We start from the raw sequence: 19650 nt of genomic DNA on the forward strand, positions 1-19650 counted from the left end.
ATTGCTTGCTTTGTGACAAATACCACTCACTTTAGATCATTCTAGGCCAGGCCAGCATTCTGCTCGGCCACAGGGCCAAACCCAACCCCAGCATCTCCGGAGCGGTGGGCTGCAGAGTTGGGCACACGTGCGAGTATACAAGACCACCTCTTGGTACATAGAGAAAATATTAGAATCTTTACCTGTTTTTTCCTCCTCTATTTTTAAAGTTTGTTTGGGCTCTGTGTACTTTATAATTTATATACAAACATAGACGGTATACATATATACCATACATATTTTGGTGGTACATGGAAACAAATGTGCTGATAGAAATTTTATGGTAAAAAAATTTGGAAACTACTGCTTTGCCAGGCCCTGAACTCCATCGATTTGGCATGAGCCTCATGTTTATGGCAGCCCTTTGTCTACTCATCCAGCACCGTCAGTGCCGTTAACATTTCTGCGTCCTTTTTCCAGCATCTACCCGAACACGAATGCAGAAGCAAAAAATGAATGATAGCATGGATACCTCAAACAGGGAAGAAAACTGAGGATCCCATGACCTCAGTGGACACCGTGTACACCTGTGGCCTCGTTGGCTCTCACAGAGCAGACTGTGTGACTGACGCTCCCAGGTTCTGTTTACGGCCATATTGGATGTGTATCTTCAGCCCTTTTTGCGGATATCGGATGACGAGTGTGCGGACGGGCTTGCCTGTGCGCGCAGGTGATTCCTAAGCCACTTGCAACATTGTAGTCAGTAGAATATGCATTGTTATTGCACAAGGTTGAAAATCTTGTCTAAATATTGTCATTTAGAAAGTTGTAGCAGATGTTTCCATTTCCAAAGCATAATTGCTCTGCTCTACAAATGGTGAGGATGCCCTGGGAGTGGCGTCCCAGCAACCCAGGCCTATTTGAGTACTTTGTCTTTATTTGTGGCATATATGTGATGTTTGCTATTATTTTTATTAATTTATATTTATATATTTTTTAATTTAACATGAATGCCCCTAGAATATGTGCCCTGTCTTCCAAATGCAATTTGGCTGACTACTCTCCCTCACCCAAGTGATCCTGAACTCTTCTGCTAAAACAGATATTAGAAACTAAAAAAATTACTAATTTTTACAAATTAGATTTTAGTTTACTAATGGAATCTGATGTACTGTGTGCTTGTTTTATAAATTTTAGTTTTAAAATACAAGCAGAAAGCAGAGTATAAACAAATGATGTTGTCATACTACTGATACAGATTTCATACCTCAGGACTTATAAGAATTTATTGATCCTTTTCTCTATCCAACTCCTGCTTTAAAATGAGGGTTATTAATAGTACTCTTGGTTTTTATAAACCATTCAGATCCCTGAATTCAGGAAGTACCCATCTAGTACTTGGAAAATAAAGTGTTAAGCTAGAACTTTGCTATAGAGGGCCCGAAGACAGGATATCCCAAGTGCACTTTCTAATGTTTCTGGGTCCGAAGAATCAAGATGTAAAATAATTTTACTCCACAAACAGACTGTTAATTATAAGAGCCTTAATTTTTCTTCCATAGAGTTTTGTCTCATTGCATCTCAGCAGCTATTCTGCGCTAAATTGGGAAGGGGTGTGTTTTCTCTGGAAGTGTACATGTCTTCCATGTGTCTTTTGAGCTGGCAATTGTCTTTTTTTTTCTTTTAAAGTCAGTATGGTCTAACACTGGCACATCCAAAGCCACATCATTTCTACTCCAAAATTGCAAGTAATCAAAGGTCTTTGGGTTAGGCATTCATGTTTCTATCTGATTTTGTGCAAAAGTTTCAAATTAAAACAGCTGCATTAGAAAAAGAGGCGCTCTCCCCCCACCCCCGGCACCTAAAGGTGTATTTAAACTATCTTGTGTGATTAACTTATTTAGAGATGGTATAATTTAAACTAGGTGATATTTAAGGTAGCATCAGCTAGCTTTTAGGAAAAATCACTTTGTCTAAACTCAGAATTCTTTTTAAAAAGAATTCTGGTCTTATTTGTTAGAAAACGACATTTTAATTTGTGCTCATTTAAGTTTCAAACTTATTTTTGGCAGTTATCTTGATAACAAAGTCACTAGAAAGCTTTCTCCCATTTCCTCATTAGTTTCTGCATGAATATCATACAAATCAGTTAGCTTTTAGGTCAAGGGCTACCATATTTCTGGGTCTTTTGCTAATAAAAGTTTACGTTAGAGTTAGTGCCAGAATTTTAGGAACTTCAGAGATGGTATATTGAGATTACTTACATAAGGCTTCAGAGACTGCTTTATTGCTTTTTTGTATTGGTTAAAACTGTACATTTAAAATTGCTTTGTTACTATTTTCTACAATTAATAGTTTATTTTAAAATAAATTAGTTGTTAAGAGTCTTCACGGTCTGATGTGTTCTTTGTCTCAAGTGCACTAACATTCTCTTTTATACCTGGCTTCTCTCCTAGTGCCTCATCCATGCTTAACCTTCCATTGCCTTCCTGTGCTGGTGATTCCCAAATTTATTTTCCAGCCTGACCACTCTGGAGGTCAAAGCCCTCAGGCAGTGGAACTCTTGATTCCCACTCCCCCCCACCCCCGCCAAATTCTCAAAATATAAACCAAAATGAAACAAAAATACCTTGTTTCTACCCTGGTCTTTCCCGATTTTACTAACCACTTGGTCAAGTTAAAATCTTGAGAGTCATTGATCAACTTTTGTCAAGACCATGGTTTTAAACTTCTAACTGGTCTCTTTGGTCTCTTCTTATCCTTTCTAGTAAAGGCCTTTCCTCCCAAACATCCTATTTATATATCACAAGTCCAGTCTTTTATCTGCAATTCTGAGATCCAAAAAGCTTAAAAACCCATGCGGTCTGTGTGTTTGGTGGCAAAAGTCAGGTGATGTCAAAAGTGTATCTAAACTAGCATAGAACTATTTACAGCTTTTTAGCCTACTTAGTAGGAATATTGTTTCAGAACAAAAATATTAATACATTGATTTTGGGAATCTAACCTAGACTCTACTCAGGTAGTAAATAGTAGGTGGTGTATGTACTAAACTCCAAAATACTATGACCTGTGTCTGCAACCACGGGTTTCAAATATGAGATTATCTTTTATTTCAGTAATAAGATTTCTCAAAAAAAAAAAAAAGGCAGAAAGTGGAATTCTCACCTAGAACAGCAACACGTTTGTTCCTGAAGGAAGAAAGGCAAAGAGCTTGGAGCAGGAACAACAGCAACCACACCTCAATGGACTGTATTTATTTTGGGATCGTACATGAAATGCATCTATTAGGTCAAAGCAAAATCAGGTAGCCTTTCTAATACTAAAAGTTTTTAGCCTGGATGATAGAAAATTGATCACTTCCAGAGATTTAGTATTCTAGTAACCAAAACTCTACAATAAAAAGGACAAGTTCAAATTCCTTTATTGATTTACTTCTCATTACAGTTTTCTGGTGTAAATGGTGGGGAGGAAGACCCTATATGTAGTAGTTCTAGTACCATCTGGATGACTTCACAGAAACTTGCCTGTTGAAGCGTATTTTTGTTTTTCATTTTTTGGGCCGGTGTACATGGCATTGGTAATGATTCATTCAGTAGAATTTTCCTTTGGACTAAATATGCATTTTACAGGAAACAGGAAACCCTACCTTTAGAAATAGCATATTTCTACCACAAGTATAGCATCTTACGTAGAAATCTACCTTGGTAATGCTGATGTGTCTGGGGTTTGAAACAAGCTCCTTTAGTATGAAGCTGGATATTCTTATAAACCTGTTCTTGGGTCACTTTGGGAGTATGCTTATATACTAGCATTGAAATATAAGATAATGACAATTTAATATGAAAGTTGTATTTATTCCACAGACCAACAGCACTTACTTCCTCAATAGAAAACATCATGATTAACTGCATTTAGGGAGAGAAAATCAGTATGGTTTACATTTTTATGCTTGGACAAAGACTGAATTAAAAACAACAGGTATGATTTATCATTTTTCTTTGCAGTTTTCCCAGTTTGTCTGTTGTAATAATAGCATGGGGAAGGCTCATGAGGTAGACCAAAAAACAAAACAAAAAGAGTGGACAAGGATATAGTTTTCATTGTTTCTTTTTCATTATCACTGGTCAGGAATCCTGCCTCTAAATAAAAATTACCAAGTGTGGTCCATAATGACTGGCAATTTTTCAGGTCTCAGCTGAAGAACATTAACCTTTACTTTTAAAAAGCTTTAAATGATATCTTCACAAACCTCTATCAGTAAATGAGCGTATTCTTGTAAAACCTTAACCTTTCTCTGTGTAAGTTGTATTAGAATTATACTGGAAGCACTAACTCACTGAACTTCTTGTGTGAGCAGAAAGGAAAGAGAACTTAAGAGACAGAAAATCTAAGATTAACTTATATAAAATGAAGGATCCATTAATTTATGATGTAGTGTCATTATGAAAAATGTCCCTCTCCCCCTCACATATCCCTAACTGAAAGCAAGGTTTCTGAGGCTCAACAAATACTCCCCTGTTAGAAATAAAGGAAAGAAAGTGGTGTTATCCTCCATATAGGAGTGTTGATGACAAGCCTATCCTCCAAAACGAGAGAGAAAGCATTTTTTTCAGAGATGTATCCATGGAATTCATCCCTTCTCTCTCAAACTGGTCTAATGAGCCCATTCTTGTTTGGAGCCCCAGATTTTAAGGGTTAAACAGTGATTCTCAAACTTGGCTAAACATCAAGATTACCTAGGAAGCTTTTCAAATATACTGAATTAGAATCCTTAAATATATGTTTGGTCAACGTTCCATAGGTTATTCTGTTGTACACAGAGATGAGAACTGAGAGATATGGCAGGACAAACCTACATATAACAGCTTCGAAAATCTGGGTAAAATCCATCCAAACCTTAATAACGTGTACCCTGGCAGCATGACTGTTGAGTCACTGTGGAATTGGTCAAGGGCAGGCCGTTTTTTCATACCTCAGTAAACTTATCTGTTCCCTTTGAGTGTTCCAATTTTTACAGGAAATGATTTCATAAAAGAAAGAGACATCAAAAAGCTTCAGAAGACCGTGGCAGAAACAGGCAAGAAAGAAAGAGGTTTCAGAAGACCTCGTGAAGATGTAAAGGGGTTGGCCAGTTCCAGCTAGCATTGGAAGGTGAGGAGAAAAAGTCAGCAGTGCAGGCTGTGGTTGTCTAAATGTCAGAACTGATAGCTGTGGGCAATAACCAGGTGTGAATGTGTCTTTGGTAGATAAAACAGCAAATCTATCAAATAATGAAAACAAATGGTATATATGGCTAGCTTAAATAACTGAATAAGACTATATAATTCCAGTAACAGGATTCTGATTAAAGAACTAGAGGTCAAGGCCATTCGCCTCTATTGGTGAGGTCACTTTTGAATCCTTAGTTTCCTTTTGTTTTTTTGTTTTTCTGTTTTTGCAGACCTCATCTGGTAAAGAGTCGTCAGAGACAATAACATGAATGGCAATCATGTTGTTTATATGCCATTTACATTTTAGGGTGGGCTTTGCTATGATGTTATCTGAGTAACTGCTTCCAAAAATAAGCTTAATCAAATGGATTTGTATAAATCTAAGAGAAAAGGTTGATATAATTTTGCTGCTTATTAGGGATTAAAAAAACACATTTGTTCTATTATCTACAAATAAGCAGTTTATTATCAAATAGTTCAGCATCAGAACAAGGTTTCTAATTCCAAAAGTTTTCTTTACATAATATCATATTGTGAAATACATACCATTTTGTGAAACACGTATTAGAGGAATCTGACACTACATCCTACATCCCATTTCAGTTTTTCTTTTGCAGTTGGCTAACTTCTTTTGACCGAAAAAGTATAAATTATCTCATTCTTAATGCTGTCCATGAAATGTAAGTATGAGTCCCTTTTCGGCTAGTACTTTATAATTATTCTGTGCCAGATTAAGAGAACTCTTTTATAGTGACATAAAACTCCACTACAAGAAAAACACATAATCATTTTTACATAGGCAAATCTCTCAACACAAAAGGAAAAGACATTATTGCAATTATGTAAGGCAGATGAGCCCAGAAATAACATTCATTCAAAGACAGTACTTCATATTCAGTAATCCCATATGAGAAATTAATGACTCAGAGTAAATAGAAAATTAAAATTAGCCCTTGGGACTTTGACAATTAAATTATCAAGGCCATTTATGAATTCTAATTAATGTTCTATGTAAGCCACTATTACTTAGAACCAGATACCAGAAGAATATGAACCTCAGTAGTTACGGGCTGTTTCAAATTTGTTTTTGTGCAAGTTATTCCTTCATCAAGTATCCCACAAATAAAGCAGGGCATATTTAAGATTTATAATAAATGAACTGAGTGCCTATGTATGCAGCGCGCCATTCTGGATGCTGACAATGTAATGACCAGCTCTCTATGTGATAACAGCCTGTTGAAGAACAGAAATTTGGCCAGGATAGCATATACTTAGACCAATGTACGCAAAGTGTCCAACTTAAGTGACTTGAAAGAGGAAATGGTAAATAAGACATTTTAATTTTCTTCCCTTGCGCTAGTCACGTCTGATCAGAGCGCGGAATGCCTTCTACAGTAAACTTCAGACTTCAGCACAGGGCAGACTGACCACCACCTTCTTTTGACAGACGTTAAGTATTCAGCCAGTTAAGAAGTCATTCTCTGGCTTTTGCAGAGAAAATGGAAATGCTAAAAATTATTTCTTGCAGATGATCAGTTTTTAAAGGCTCCAACTCTGCTTGCTTTGCTGATAAAGTTCTTCAGAAGATCATGGTCCATTTCTGCAAAGCCTGAAGTTTGTGTTACTACAGTCAAATGATTTATGCAAAACCTGAAGCAGAATTCTTCTAAATCCTACAACAACAAAAAAATGCTTTAATAAATTTGTATATCCCAACACAATGCAACAGAGCATGAAAATTCCTAAGACACATAGGAAGGAACAAGGATTTGAGAGCCAATAGGAAGAAGTGTTGGTTCAGCAATATCTAAAGAATAGTTATAAAACTGTATCGCTAACGTGAATCTATGCTTGTAAACATTTAAATAACAGTAAAACATTCAAGTAAATATTCAAGTTCCTTCATATCACCCGGGGTAAAGAATCTGACTTTTTATTCTCAGAAATAGGCACTAAGTACCTTTCTCTAGTGACAGTATTTGTATTGTTCATTTCACTGTCAGTATTTGTTAAATACTCCACTTTTATATTCCCCTAGGACCTGAAATGTTTCTAGCTGAAGATCATTTCTACTGTGTGTTAGGTTCTACCCTAGACATTAGGTATATGGTTGTGAGCAAAACAAAGACCCTGCCATTCCTCCAGGAGCTTACTTTCCAGAAAACAGAAAGATGGAAGGTAACCATACAAATAATTCACATAAATATATGAAGAAGTCTTGAAAATCAAGCCTAGTTCAGGCGGAAATCCTGTGTGCCCACAGCCTCATCACTGGAGATGGGCGCGAACCTCCACTATTACCACCGAGACTTTAACAAACTAGGGAAGAGTCTGGCCTAGCCTAGTGTTCTGCATGTTCTAAGTGCCCAATATATTATTATGTTAATGAAAGACATTAATTCTGCTTTTAATATCAATGTTTCAAGGTGGGTAAGATTTTTTTAAATGTTAAGTGAAAAAAATCCAATGTTTAGAGAAATATGCATCTTATAACAGGAAAAAAACAGAAGGAGCTGTATGAAAATGTTAATGTTCTCTGGCTGATGAGTCATCTCCTTCCTCATACTTTTCTGCATTTTTGAAATTTTCTTTAATAAGCATATTTATTTATATAAGCAGAAAAGAAGCTATAAACTTTTTTTCTGCCCACCACTAAAATGTTCCTGTTTTTTTGGCCAGAGAGGATATCCTTATAACAAAAGGAAATCGACTCTAAGAAGAATGGGCTGCTTCCTAAAGATTTAGCTCTAAGACAGGTTTTCTTTCCTTTCTTTATTATCAAAACAATACACAGTCACTGTAGAAAGTTCAGAAAAAACAAGCAAAGATAGGAAATAAAAATCATCCATAATCCCACCATTCAAAGATGACCTTTGACTATTTTTCAGTCTTTTTTTTTCTATGTAGATAATAAATTTCAGTCTTACTACTTTTTAAAAAAATGTTTTAAAACGTTCATTTAACTTCACAGAATTAACATTCTACACTTTAAAGAAACCTCTACTGCTCATGTTGGCTTTTTATAATTTTTCAAAATTATAAACAGTGCTACAGTAAACTTAGCCTTTGAAGCTAAATCTCTGTCCAAATCCATGATTACTTCCTTAGGACAAGTTCTTACAAGTGCATCCCTTAAAGAACTACACCTTTAAAGCTTTCAATATATTTGGTACCAGGTGCCCGCACTGTCACTGCCCCAGTTCCCACCCTCAGCAGCTCTTCAGGAGAACACCCAACGTTCTGAGCCTGCATGATCTCTGAGAATATAGCCCCCAGTTTCACAGGTGAAAAGTTATACCATGTTTTCATTTATTCATAAATCCATTTTGCTCTTTGGTCTATTTTACTTCCATCAAACTGCTAGTATTTTTTTTTCCTAAGAACAATACATTAACTCTGGCAAATGTGCTTCAATATATGTTGCAAATATTTTCCCCACTGTGTCAACTTTTTAGTCTCCTTGTTAATATTTTTTGATGTCTGGATATTTTTTTCTTTTTGAAATCAGACCTATCAATCCTTACCTTTATGGCTGCTTTCTTGGCACTCCACTGTAACATTATATAAATGTTCACTTTTTCTGGTACTTTTAGGTGCTTTACTTGTTTTTTTTTTTTTTTAGTTTATTTTAATGTATATGTACTAACCACCTAACATTCTCCAGAGGGTCAGCTAGTTGAAAGGATGCTTTTCTTACCTGAGCATCATACTTCACAGCAGCTGAAAGCAGGGCAATGGCATTCTCCTCACAGATTCCTTGCTTGATAGTTTGTTGGCAGAGCTTTTTCAAACGATTTTCTCTATAAAATGTAGCCAAATCAAGCAATCCTGGTGGGAAGAGAAGTTTATTAGGGGAAGTGATTTCAAGCATCCTGATTAAACTCAGTCATCCCTTCAAGAGATGATGGTGACATTCTGTGGAACATAATCCTTGGGGAGGCGCTGTGTGAAATAAAGACTCGTGCTCACACTCCGGAGTGTGTGCGTCTACCTGCAAGCACAGCTGAACTGAGCAAACACGACACCCAATTAGCTGTGAGGAAGCAGGTGCACAGTGAAGATGGCTGTCGTGTCCTCCTGTGAAGGATCCCCCACACTGTCACTTGTCCGCCCGGGCCAATTCCATCAGCACACGCGGGAGTAGTGCCCATACTTCCAATAAAGAAAAAAAAACCTTTCATGGACACACATGTGTCTCCCATCAGTCTCCCCCATTTCTCTGCAAACCTGGGGAACATCCTGTTTGCTGCCTCCATTTTCTCATTTCCCATTCTCCCCCCAGGCCGTTGCAGCAGAGTCCCATTCCCTCCACTGCCTAACGTCATATGGAGAGAAATCCAAGGGGCTGTTTGGTTTGGACTTACTCCTTATTGCACAGAATTAGATGTGGCTGGTGATGCTTCTCTTAACTCGTTACTTGCTTGTGTTTTTCTTCTCCATAGTTCTCTTCAGTCTCTTGGCTGCGCCATTTTTCCTAACTTCCAAATGTTTTGAGTGCCCCAGGGTTCAATCCTCAGATTCTAATTTCAGTTGTTTCCCTAAGTGACTTCCAGCACCAACCCCTGCCCCCCAGTTTAAAATACCATCTATAAATATTGGTGATTCCCGTTATATTATGTCACCTACTTTCACATAAGTCACAACAGAGTGATAAACACCTGTAAGTTAAGGAGATGGTTATCTAAATCTCCATTAGAGGATTTGTTAATTAGCATACAGAAAAACACTGTGAAAATACTTACGAAAGGAGCTGTGTTTGGATACGAGGCTTGGCTAGAAACACTGTGAGGGTCCTCCTGCCCTGGCATGAGCGGGATGAAGCACCCCCAGACCAGCAGGCCCCGTGCTCGGAGAGGTACACTCACTAGCTCTACATCAGCCTGATCAAAACGGTAGCTGAATCCTCCACTAGAAGATCATCACATCTACATCAGGCTAACCTCTGCAAGGTGCGTCCCAGGGACCTAAGGGACAAAGAGCTGGGATTTCATCAATCTTAAAATACCAACTGTTTTTGCATCCATCTGCCACTGCGTCTTTGGTAGGTGGGAGCACTGGGCTGTAAACTTGTTCTCATTGTAATGTGACCAACTATCAAAATTATAGAGCCAAGGCCTATAATGGAGGATACTGAAATCTTGAGACCTGTGATGGCTCATTTGTTTTTGGTCAGTTCTCAGCAACTCCCAAAATCCTATCCTCAGCCCCACACCCTTGTGAGCTGCAGAATCACATAAATGTGTACTCCAGAGCTGCCCTCAGAGAAGATTTTGCCCTGAGCTCCTGCTCAACACAGCCCAGATCTGCATCTCCTCCAGGCACAGCCCTCACCACAGCTGCCAAGGAGCCAGGCATCCACTCCTAGACCACACTTTGGTCATCGGGGACTCTATAATTCCCTACCTAGTTGGCCCTGAGGCCCCTTCAGTGGACATTTGCTCTCCTCTGGACCATGCCAACAATGTGCAGATGCCCAGCCCCAGTGGTGGCCCAGGTGGATGGGGCTTGGCCATGCAGGGTGCCCACACACCCCTTGTGATGTAGGGTGCAGCTGGTGATCGGTAAAGAAAGATGGCCGGCCACAAGCTGGAGGTGTGGGGCCTGCTCTTACTGTGCTGATGTCTGACAAGCAACTGAATTCAAACTCCTTTAACTTCTCAAACCCAAGGGCAAAACCTGTCACTTTCCATCTTCCTCATCTTACTGAATGATACTTTGATTAACCCAGCGACTCAGGCCAAACAGCTTAGAGCAGTTGTTGCTTCCATTTTCCTCACTCCACGTGCCATCCATGGAAAAATCCTATCAGCCCTATCCTTAAAATATATCCAGAATATGATCTCTTTTCAATACCTCCACTGCTATGCCACCCTAATCTGGGGTATCGTCATCACCTCACACCTGAACCATCATAATTAAGCAAGTCCCATCACTCCTGTCATAGAAGCTGCTATGCCTCGCCCCTTGTCAACACGAAGACCTGTTCTCTCTTTCTTCCTCAACCACTTCCCCCAGCCTCTCATGCAGCTGGGCATGGCCTCAGTCACCTCTGGTCCATGGTGTGGAAGAAGTGGAACTTACAGGATCCTTCCTTAAGATACTGGGATTTGCCTTTTGCCCCTTCATCATTGTCCCTTCCTCCATCCTGCTGTAACGCAAATGCAGTCCTGGACGGTGAGCACAGGGGCTACACGCAGGGTGCCCTGCCCTGTCTCTTCGAGTGAAAGATAAACTAGCCTGTTTAAACCACATTTTAAAAAATGTTGCTGTTAAAGCAAGTCCTAAATAACACGAGCCTCATGCCCAAAACCTTCCAAGGCTTTCTATCAGGCCAAGAATAAAATTCAAGCTCTTCACCATGGCCCCCAAGGGTAGTCATGCTCCTGCCCACATCCCATCGCCTGACCTAATTCTTACCGCACTGAGTCTCACTCCACCCACTCTGGCCTTCTTCCTCTTCCTCCACAAATCTGTGCCTGTCTCAGACCTCTGCACTCACGGTCCCCCAGCAGGCTCTTCCCTCCGGTATCTGCACGGCTGCTCCCTCTTGCTTCCCCCAGCTCTCTACTCCTGCACTTCCTCACGGCTTCCGCATATTTGCTTGTTTAGGGCTGGTCTCCCTCATCGGAATACAAGCCCCAGGGGGCAGGGCCCTGGTTCGTCTCCAGCACAGACACGGAGAACACTGCAGACACTGAGAATGTTGCTGACATCTGTGAACCAAAATGTTCTATGTCTATTACTTTGCACCTGTTTGATGATCTGTGTGGCATTTTGTACTGTCTGGACCCCTGAGGTGCAGTGAACGCCCCGCACTACCTTCAGGACAAAGGCCCCAGAAGGCCCACAGTGTTCTGTCCCAAAGCCATCTATTCCCGGTTAGGGAGGCCAGCAGGGCTTATTACTACTACGTGCATTTCATCTTCTAACGCAGACACCTCAGGGGCAGCTGGGGTGGCGGCCAAACAGTCGTGCACATTCCTTAGGTGTAGCAGTTACCACCCGCCGCTCCACAGTGCTGATGGTGTGAGATCCGCCAGGCCACCCTCCGTACGAGGCAGTGGCCAGGGAAGAGTGTGGGTTTGACACGCAAAGAGAGAACTCTGTGTGTGACCCACCCCCCACGGCCACTTCCACCCTGCCAGCTACTCCACCTCGTGCCCCTCTCTTGCAAGAGTGTGGTGGCAATTACCTACTGCCTCCTCAGGGGAAAGGCTGATGCTGTCTGTATACAGGTATTCCAGGAAGGCTCGGTAGACAGGATACGAAAACTCACTCATTTCTACAATATCATCCTCGTTGTCTTCCAATGAGGAGCGGAAATGCTCACACCTGAAAGAAGAAAGGAGCATGTGAGGCCCTAGCTTCTGGGCAAGAGCACACACCCCTCCTGAGGGACACATCTTCATGGGGCTTCAGGGGAACTGACAAGCAGAAAGGAAACACGCAGCACGGCACAGATTCTCCTCACATTCCACACCTTCAGGTCCCCGTCTGGGTGGCTGGAAGTCTACTGACCACCACTTACTGGACGAGGCTGCAGATGCAAACCAGCTGTAGCAGAGCTGGCTCCAAGTGTCATTCCCCCACAGCATGTGCAGAGCAACGTTTATGGAAATCAGATGCGTTTCTTTACCTCCTGCTATGGGTTGAATTGTGTCCCCAACCAAATCCGTATGCTGGTGCCCCACCCTTAGAATATAACAATAACTGGAGAAAGGATCTTTCAGAAATAATCAAGTTAAAATGAGGTCATCAGGATGGGCCCTAATCCAAGATGACTGGTGTCCTTATAAAACCAGGGAATTTGGATGCAGACACGCACACAGGGAGAACCCCACTGGACGGATCGATCATGCCCCACGCTAAGGAATGTCAAAGACTGCCAGCAAGCCACCAGAAGTTGGGAGAGAAGCATGAATTCTCCCTTAGGAGAAATGCATCCCCACCAACACCTTGGTCTTGGACTTCTGCCTCCAGAGGTGTGTGGGAGGATTAACTCTCATTGTTGAAGCCACTCAGTGTGGCACTCTGTCACAGCAGCCCTAGCAGACTCATAGCCCCACCTCTTTTATAAAGGTTGAGGGGCTATAGAAGGAGTGAAGGAATGTTGGACAGCATGGCCAAAGAGGTGAACTTGAGACTAAAATGCCATGCTGAGTTTGTGATTCACTGTAGCAGGAGTTAAATATGTTACACAACAACATAATGATTTTTAAAATCATCATGCTAAGAGAAAGAAGCTAGACACAAAAGAATACAGACTACATGATTCCATTAACATAAACTTCTAGAAAATGCTAACTAATCTATAGTGACTGAAAGGAAATCAGAGCTTGCCCCAGGGGCTGGCACACGAGGGACCTTTGAGGGATGACAGGAACATTCTGTTTCTTGATGTAGGGCTGTGGTTTCACAGTATACATACATGTCAAAGCTCCTCAAACTGCACACTTCAAATGGATGCAGCTCGTTGCTCAAAAATGATACATCAATAAATCTGAATTTTAAAATCTCAGTGTTAACTTTACCCCAGACCTTGCTGCCTTGCAAAAGCCTTACCTTCTCTTTTTCCCAAGCATCTGAAAGCTCACTGTCCCACAACTGTGGAGAATGATGAAGCTCGGGTCCGGGGCAGGAAGCCCAGAACACACTGGCCAAGTGCAGCCGGCCGCCCCCACGCCGGGCTGGACAGACCACCGCCAGGTGTCTAAGGAAGCCGCAGCCCTTGCTCCCTCCCCCACAGGCCCCTGCTGGCTCGCGTTTTCCATGTACCGTGTTCCCCTGCTACACTGCACGCTCACAAAGGCAAAACCAGCCTTACGTTTTTTTCGTAATTACTGAAGTGTCTCCCTTAGTTGTGTGAACACTTACAAAATAATGTATGTATTTCAAATCTAAAATAAATTACCCCTTACCTAATTTTGAGAAGGACTTTATGTGCATAAATGTACTTTCCGTCCACCAGGAATTTCAGGTCTGCAGTGTTAGGGTTGTCAAATTCCCTCTTGAGCGACTCTGCCACTGTCAGGTGGTCGTCGGGTTCTACGGAGGAACACCAATGTTTCTGGACTTAACAGACACAGTAGAAATGCAGGCTAGAATACAGCACTGCTCTTGCGACACTCATGAAAATATCCGAAATAAATGGCCAACCGAGCGATGCTTTTTTTCCTCTAAATACAGATTTTCGCATCTCTGTAATCATTAAGGATAAGAGCCGCACACACATCTCCTTGTAAACCTGGCAGAACAACTAAAAAGTCCCAAACCGCCCCGCTCAATGAAATGTTTGAATGCTTGAGTAAAGAGACTAGCTAAAAATAAAAGATAATCATTTTTCAGGAACATTAAAAAGCAGCCAAATAAAATAACTTTTAATTTAGTATGTGATATTGGTTTCTGATACTTTAAAGAAAAATTAATCCATCAAATCAGTTTCCTTTCACAGGACCCCCTTAGAGAGAAATTAGATGATGCTGCACCTAAAAAGTCCTACTCTTACAATAAAAGCACCAGGGTTATCTTGCTTGTTTTCAGGCTGGCACCCAAATGGACAGAGACCACTCACCCACAGACAGGAGGCGCCATGTGACGGCAGGAGTGGCGAAGCAGGCGAACACGTCGTCGGTGCAGGAGAAGTGAGTGAGGTGAGGCAGGACCACGGACTGGCCCCGGCACTGGCCCCACATGTACACGTGCCCGCCCTGGGTCTTGGCAGCTGAGGTGTGGGCCGAGTGGCAGGCTGCAATCTCTATAATTCTAGGTTCACAAACAAATACCAAGTGAACATGGTAAACAAGAGAAGAAAAAAGTTGATCTCTCCTTCCTTTAACTTCAATGGATTTAAAAAACATGACACAACTCATGAAAATCTTGTTACCGGTTCTAGCCTGTAGGCCTACAAAAATATGTACTGTCCCGTTGTGAAATGCAAGAGCAATCCAAGGGTAGAGGCCAAAACAAACAAAACAGTGATCTAGTTTTTTCTTAAAACATGACCTAATGAAGTACATAATAAAGACCTGGGTTACTTGACCCAGGCCTTGACCCAATATCAAGAAATATTTTCATCAAAACTTAACTTTAGTGTTAGATGATGCATGCTATGGGCCACCCCAACTCACACTGCAAAGAGTAAGGTCAGTAGTTCTAATTCACTGGACTCTATCTTCAAGAACCCAAGAGAGCAGTTTTCTGATAAGTTCACAATTGCCAGGGAGGCAGTTCTCAGAATACTTCCTAATAAAAAGCCCTGTTTTTGTTGATTTAGAAATAATTAACTTTCTGTAAGAATAAGCCACTGTACAGATTCACAAAAGATGATGAACTATTTTACCCTAAGGCTGCCATCTTGATTTTGCTCACAGCAGGCAATAGTACCAACATCCTCAGTGACTTAGGCTCAGAGCTTCGGGTCATCTTTGACTTCTCCCTCCTCACTTTATTCAGAATATCCAGTTGACAAATAACTGGAGATTTGCCCTTTGTAATTTCTCCCACCTGCCACCACCCTAGGTCAGGCACACCCCATACCTGGACCAAAGCCAACAGCTTCTGTGGTCTCCTTGCCTTAGATTCTCTCTCTTTTCTGACCCAAATCACACAAGGCTGGCGGGTTAACAATACTCTGAAAACACCATTCTCGTCAGTACTTTCAAACCTTCCGTGGCTTCCCACAAGAAATAATCCAGATGTGACATCAAGACCTTCAATAATTTGTCTTGCACCTCTATCCAGCACTCTTTCAAGTCACATTTACCTACATACCCTATGTTTCAACAGGTGTACTCACTGCCCCTCAATATTTTTATTCACAAAGTCCTTGTGCAGGAATGTTCTTTCCTTTCTCTCTGCCTTAGAAATGATGCCCATCTTCCAAGGCTCAACTCAAATGGCCCCAGAGGAAGAAGTGTCTCGTTCACCTGCACTCTTGCCATTCATCCCGTCCATACCACTCTAGCCTGGACCTGATCTTCTCAGGGACGTATGTCTTACCTACTCAGCTAGATTACAAGTTCCTGGCAGGCTGAATCCCTGGCTTACTTCTCTCTCCCTAAGTGTCTCTCTCTCTCTCTCCCCAATCTGGTGTCTTATGAAGCACAATCTTTAGGTTATTTTGTTGACTAATTGGGAAAGACAGAACACAGAACAACTGAGGGATGGGAAAGACCCCACTGACAGCCTAGTAATTGGAGGGTGGAGACATCCCCCCCACCTGTTTTAACTGGACATGTCCCAGACAAGGAGGGAAGATGAGCATCATACAAGCTGAGCTGCTGTGGCGGCTTCCCTCAGAAGGCTGAGGTGTACTGCTTTCATGTGCATCTAAGTCATCTCGCTGACTCATTCAAGGGCAGCTCTCAGCTCCTAGAGATGGGAGTACTACGAAGAAGCTATGATGCACTGCAGTGGAGCCTGGATGCCAGGGTCAAACACACAAAGGGACACATCCTAGCTCTATCACTAGGCCGTGTGGCTGCGGGAATGTTCCCAAGCCTCATTCCCATCACAGTGCAAGCTAGTACATACAAGTTAAATGATAAAATGTTAAACACAAAGGACAGTGTCAGGCATACAAGTAGTAGTCAGCAGTAGAGATATCTTAACAGATTTACTACTTCTTGGCATTTTAAATGACAAAGCCTCCTTCTTGTAGAGACTACGTTTCCAGTGATCAATTCAAACAGTAAGACCTTTCCTATTTGCATGGTCAAGTCAGTGAATGGGCCCAAACCTTTAATATGTGCTTCATAAAATAATCTTCCTTGCCCACACAGGGAAGATGGTCAATCCTATTTGGCTTCTCAATAAGCATATCTTTCTCAATAGAGAAAAAAGGGCAAGGAAATGGAATAAAGGCATTTATTCAAAGGAAAGGCATCTACTTTTACCATCTATCCTCACACATTACACCAAATGTGAGGGCAGCAACACACTTCATTTTACAGGGCTTGCTGCAAAGGGCAGGTCACAGGGCTGCAGGCCAAAAGCAGCCTATGGAGGCCACAGTACTTAAACTCTTATCATCTGTTTTATCATCTTAAAAAAAAAAAAAATGAGGAGAGCAGGATCCAGGTAGCAATCCTTTCACAGCCTTGTGAAGACTAAATGAAATCAGCTACCCAGTGCACTGCACACTCAAAACCAGTTACTTATGGTGACTAAAGTATTTACCAGTGGCTACAGAAACTCTGGGAAACCACTTAAAATCACAGATAGCCTCTCTCTTCCCTGATGATGTTCTATGAAAAATGTAGCTGATGGGAACACAACAGTGTCCTCTGGACTCAACTCCCAGCATCAGAAAACCAAAATAATTTAATTCCTACATTCACTTCTGAAATATCTTTACTAGCCTCCGTGAAAAGGCAGTAGCCTTTGCCCTTACAGGCAGAGGGAACACTGCTTGGTGGAGAAAGGCTGGGACAGACACAGCACAGGGGTCAGGACACAGAGGCTGTGTAGCAGTGGCCTTCCCTCAGCATGGTCTTGTGGAGTTTACCTGGAACACCTAGTGGCACACGGGAAGGCAGGGGTGGGGCACAGGCATGGCTGATGGCAGCAGCTGCTACAGGAATAAGAGTGGAGAAAGTGAAGAGGGAACTTTTAAGTCTAAGCTTGGGACCCAATCAACTGCCAATATGTCCTGCTGTTGCCTAAGGTCATTTGTTCTTAAATCTGATTCATACCAAGAGGCAAAATTCTGAAGCTCAGATTTTCCAGTCTAATATGTAACAATGACCATAAACTGAGCTAACCTTTACTGTCAGGATGTCTGGCATATTTCACATTTTATTTTGTAGCCATGCTTAATGAAAAAAACAGGCACTAGACATTCATAATAAATGAGTTTTGTGTCACCTCAACGTAATGATCCCCAACGACTGCAGCTTAATGGCTGTGAAGTACTGGAAATGAAAAAGCAGAGAGTGAGGAAGAAAATAAAACAGGAAACAATGAGGGGAGGGGAAAAAGTAATTTTGAGAGAGAAGAAGAATGGAGAAGAAATAGTGATAAGAAAAAAAAAAAGATCCAGAGCAGTGATTCCCAAGCCTGGTTTTGTAAGAGGCCAACATATTACCAATTATCTCAAGGTATCACAAAATTCACAAAAATTCAAGTCAAAGTTAGCTTTAAATCAATTTAACTTCAAATGTCCTTTAAGAAACTTTAAGAACAAAGACACATGCTGGTAAATCAAAGTACTGAGACTTCAGAAAGATTGGGAATGACTGGGTTAGAGAGAAGAGAATCACCTTAGTTATTAGAATTACTTTTATGTGAACATAAATTGCTAACAAATGTTATTAGCACTCTTTATCATAAGTAGACCTCTATGGGAAAAAATTTAAAAGGTTTTCCTTGGGTCGTTGTTTAAGCAAAGGATCCAATGTACACTTTCCACTTCCGTGAAGAGGTAACCAGGACCTGAAGATCCACTGCACCCTAACATTCAATCCTTTTGTTTCTAATTAGTCAAACTTCCCTGAAATGGGCCTCAAGAGTCAGAAGTGAGTTCTTGAGAGATAAGTCATAACATATCTGCAAGTTTCAGTCACTGAAAAGGGCGGGTACGTGCAAAACAAGTCCCAACAGACTTACAAATTCCTCCCTCGCAAAATTGGTATGATGGAGAGCCTGCAAGCGCAGGGATTACCACAGTGAACTCAGGCATGGAAAACAGAAAAGCGAGAATACCTCATTCAAAACATTCATCCATGACATCTGTAGCCAAAATAATGATTACATGGACAACAGTGAGGGTGCAAGTGTGCAGCTATTTCCACTTTTTTTGCATTTGTATTTCAAATGCATTTGTATTTGTATACAAATGTATACAAAATGCATTTGCATTTGTAATTCAAAATTTGAAAAAAGTTAAAAAGTTTTTTTAAACCTTAAGTTTTTAAAATAGACAAATAAGCAATACTCTCAAGTACCAGGTTAGGAGTTGGCACTCAACATAATTCCCCTGCTCTGCTTTTCTGCCTCCTCTTCCTTCCCTGCAAAGTTGTCCTACAATCTACCTGGCCTGGCCTGATGGGAGTTGGAAGACCGCGTGCTCATCCTGGTATGACCCGGGACCAGCAGAGCACTGTGGGCCATGCTGCTGGTGGGCACACAGCAGTGGATCTGGCAGGTCTGGGACACAGGAGTTAAAATTTATGGGAAGTGTGGCAGCACCATCAAAATGGTAATGTGCCATACAAATGTATTATTTTTATTTCCATGACACCTTTATTTGATCATTTAACACTTCTTTATTGTTTGTCTAAATAGTAAATGTCCCACTGACCAGATTTGCTAAACTGAGGCGTTTCTGTGATTGCTCAAAGCCTCAAGACTGTCTCTTCTCTTTTCATTGAGGAGCTCTGAACTACCTTTAAGGGGGATGCCAATGGCAGGGCTGCATGCATCTAGTAAATTCCTGGCCTCCATTCCCTCTCCTCCTCCCCAG

The 19650-nt window shown here is 41.3% G+C and overlaps 2 protein-coding genes and 1 long non-coding RNA gene across 16 annotated transcripts in view; 2 read left to right on the forward strand and 1 right to left on the reverse strand.

Moving 5' to 3' along the window:
* Nucleotides 1-1532, forward strand: part of RB1 (RB transcriptional corepressor 1) — a 177176-nt gene extending 175644 nt beyond the window's left edge. The window contains exon 27 of the mRNA XM_029936746.1: nucleotides 460-1532. Coding sequence (XP_029792606.1) covers nucleotides 460-533 — 74 coding nt within the window. The 3' untranslated portion in view covers nucleotides 534-1532. The remainder of the gene's footprint in view (nucleotides 1-459) is intronic.
* A 1694-nt stretch (nucleotides 1533-3226) lies between these two features.
* On the forward strand, nucleotides 3227-5201 carry LOC115289504. Its single transcript, XR_003907658.1, has 3 exons — nucleotides 3227-3283; nucleotides 3843-3957; nucleotides 4980-5201. It is a non-coding gene; the product is annotated as an uncharacterized LOC115289504 (long non-coding RNA).
* A 426-nt stretch (nucleotides 5202-5627) lies between these two features.
* RCBTB2 (RCC1 and BTB domain containing protein 2) overlaps nucleotides 5628-19650 on the reverse strand; it is a 49283-nt gene continuing 35260 nt past the window's right edge. For all 14 annotated transcript variants that reach the window (XM_029936762.1, XM_029936759.1, XM_029936756.1 and 11 more), the window contains 5 exons: nucleotides 14761-14951; nucleotides 14108-14234; nucleotides 12382-12521; nucleotides 8887-9017; nucleotides 5628-6862 (listed from right to left, as the gene is read on the reverse strand). In XM_029936762.1, the coding sequence (XP_029792622.1) occupies nucleotides 6722-6862; nucleotides 8887-9017; nucleotides 12382-12521; nucleotides 14108-14234; nucleotides 14761-14951 (730 nt within the window). In that variant the 3' untranslated portion in view covers nucleotides 5628-6721. The remainder of the gene's footprint in view (nucleotides 6863-8886; nucleotides 9018-12381; nucleotides 12522-14107; nucleotides 14235-14760; nucleotides 14952-19650) is intronic.

Source organism: Suricata suricatta, chromosome 4 (assembly GCF_006229205.1).
Source record: "Suricata suricatta isolate VVHF042 chromosome 4, meerkat_22Aug2017_6uvM2_HiC, whole genome shotgun sequence".
In the NCBI taxonomy this organism is placed as follows: domain Eukaryota; kingdom Metazoa; phylum Chordata; class Mammalia; order Carnivora; family Herpestidae; genus Suricata; species Suricata suricatta.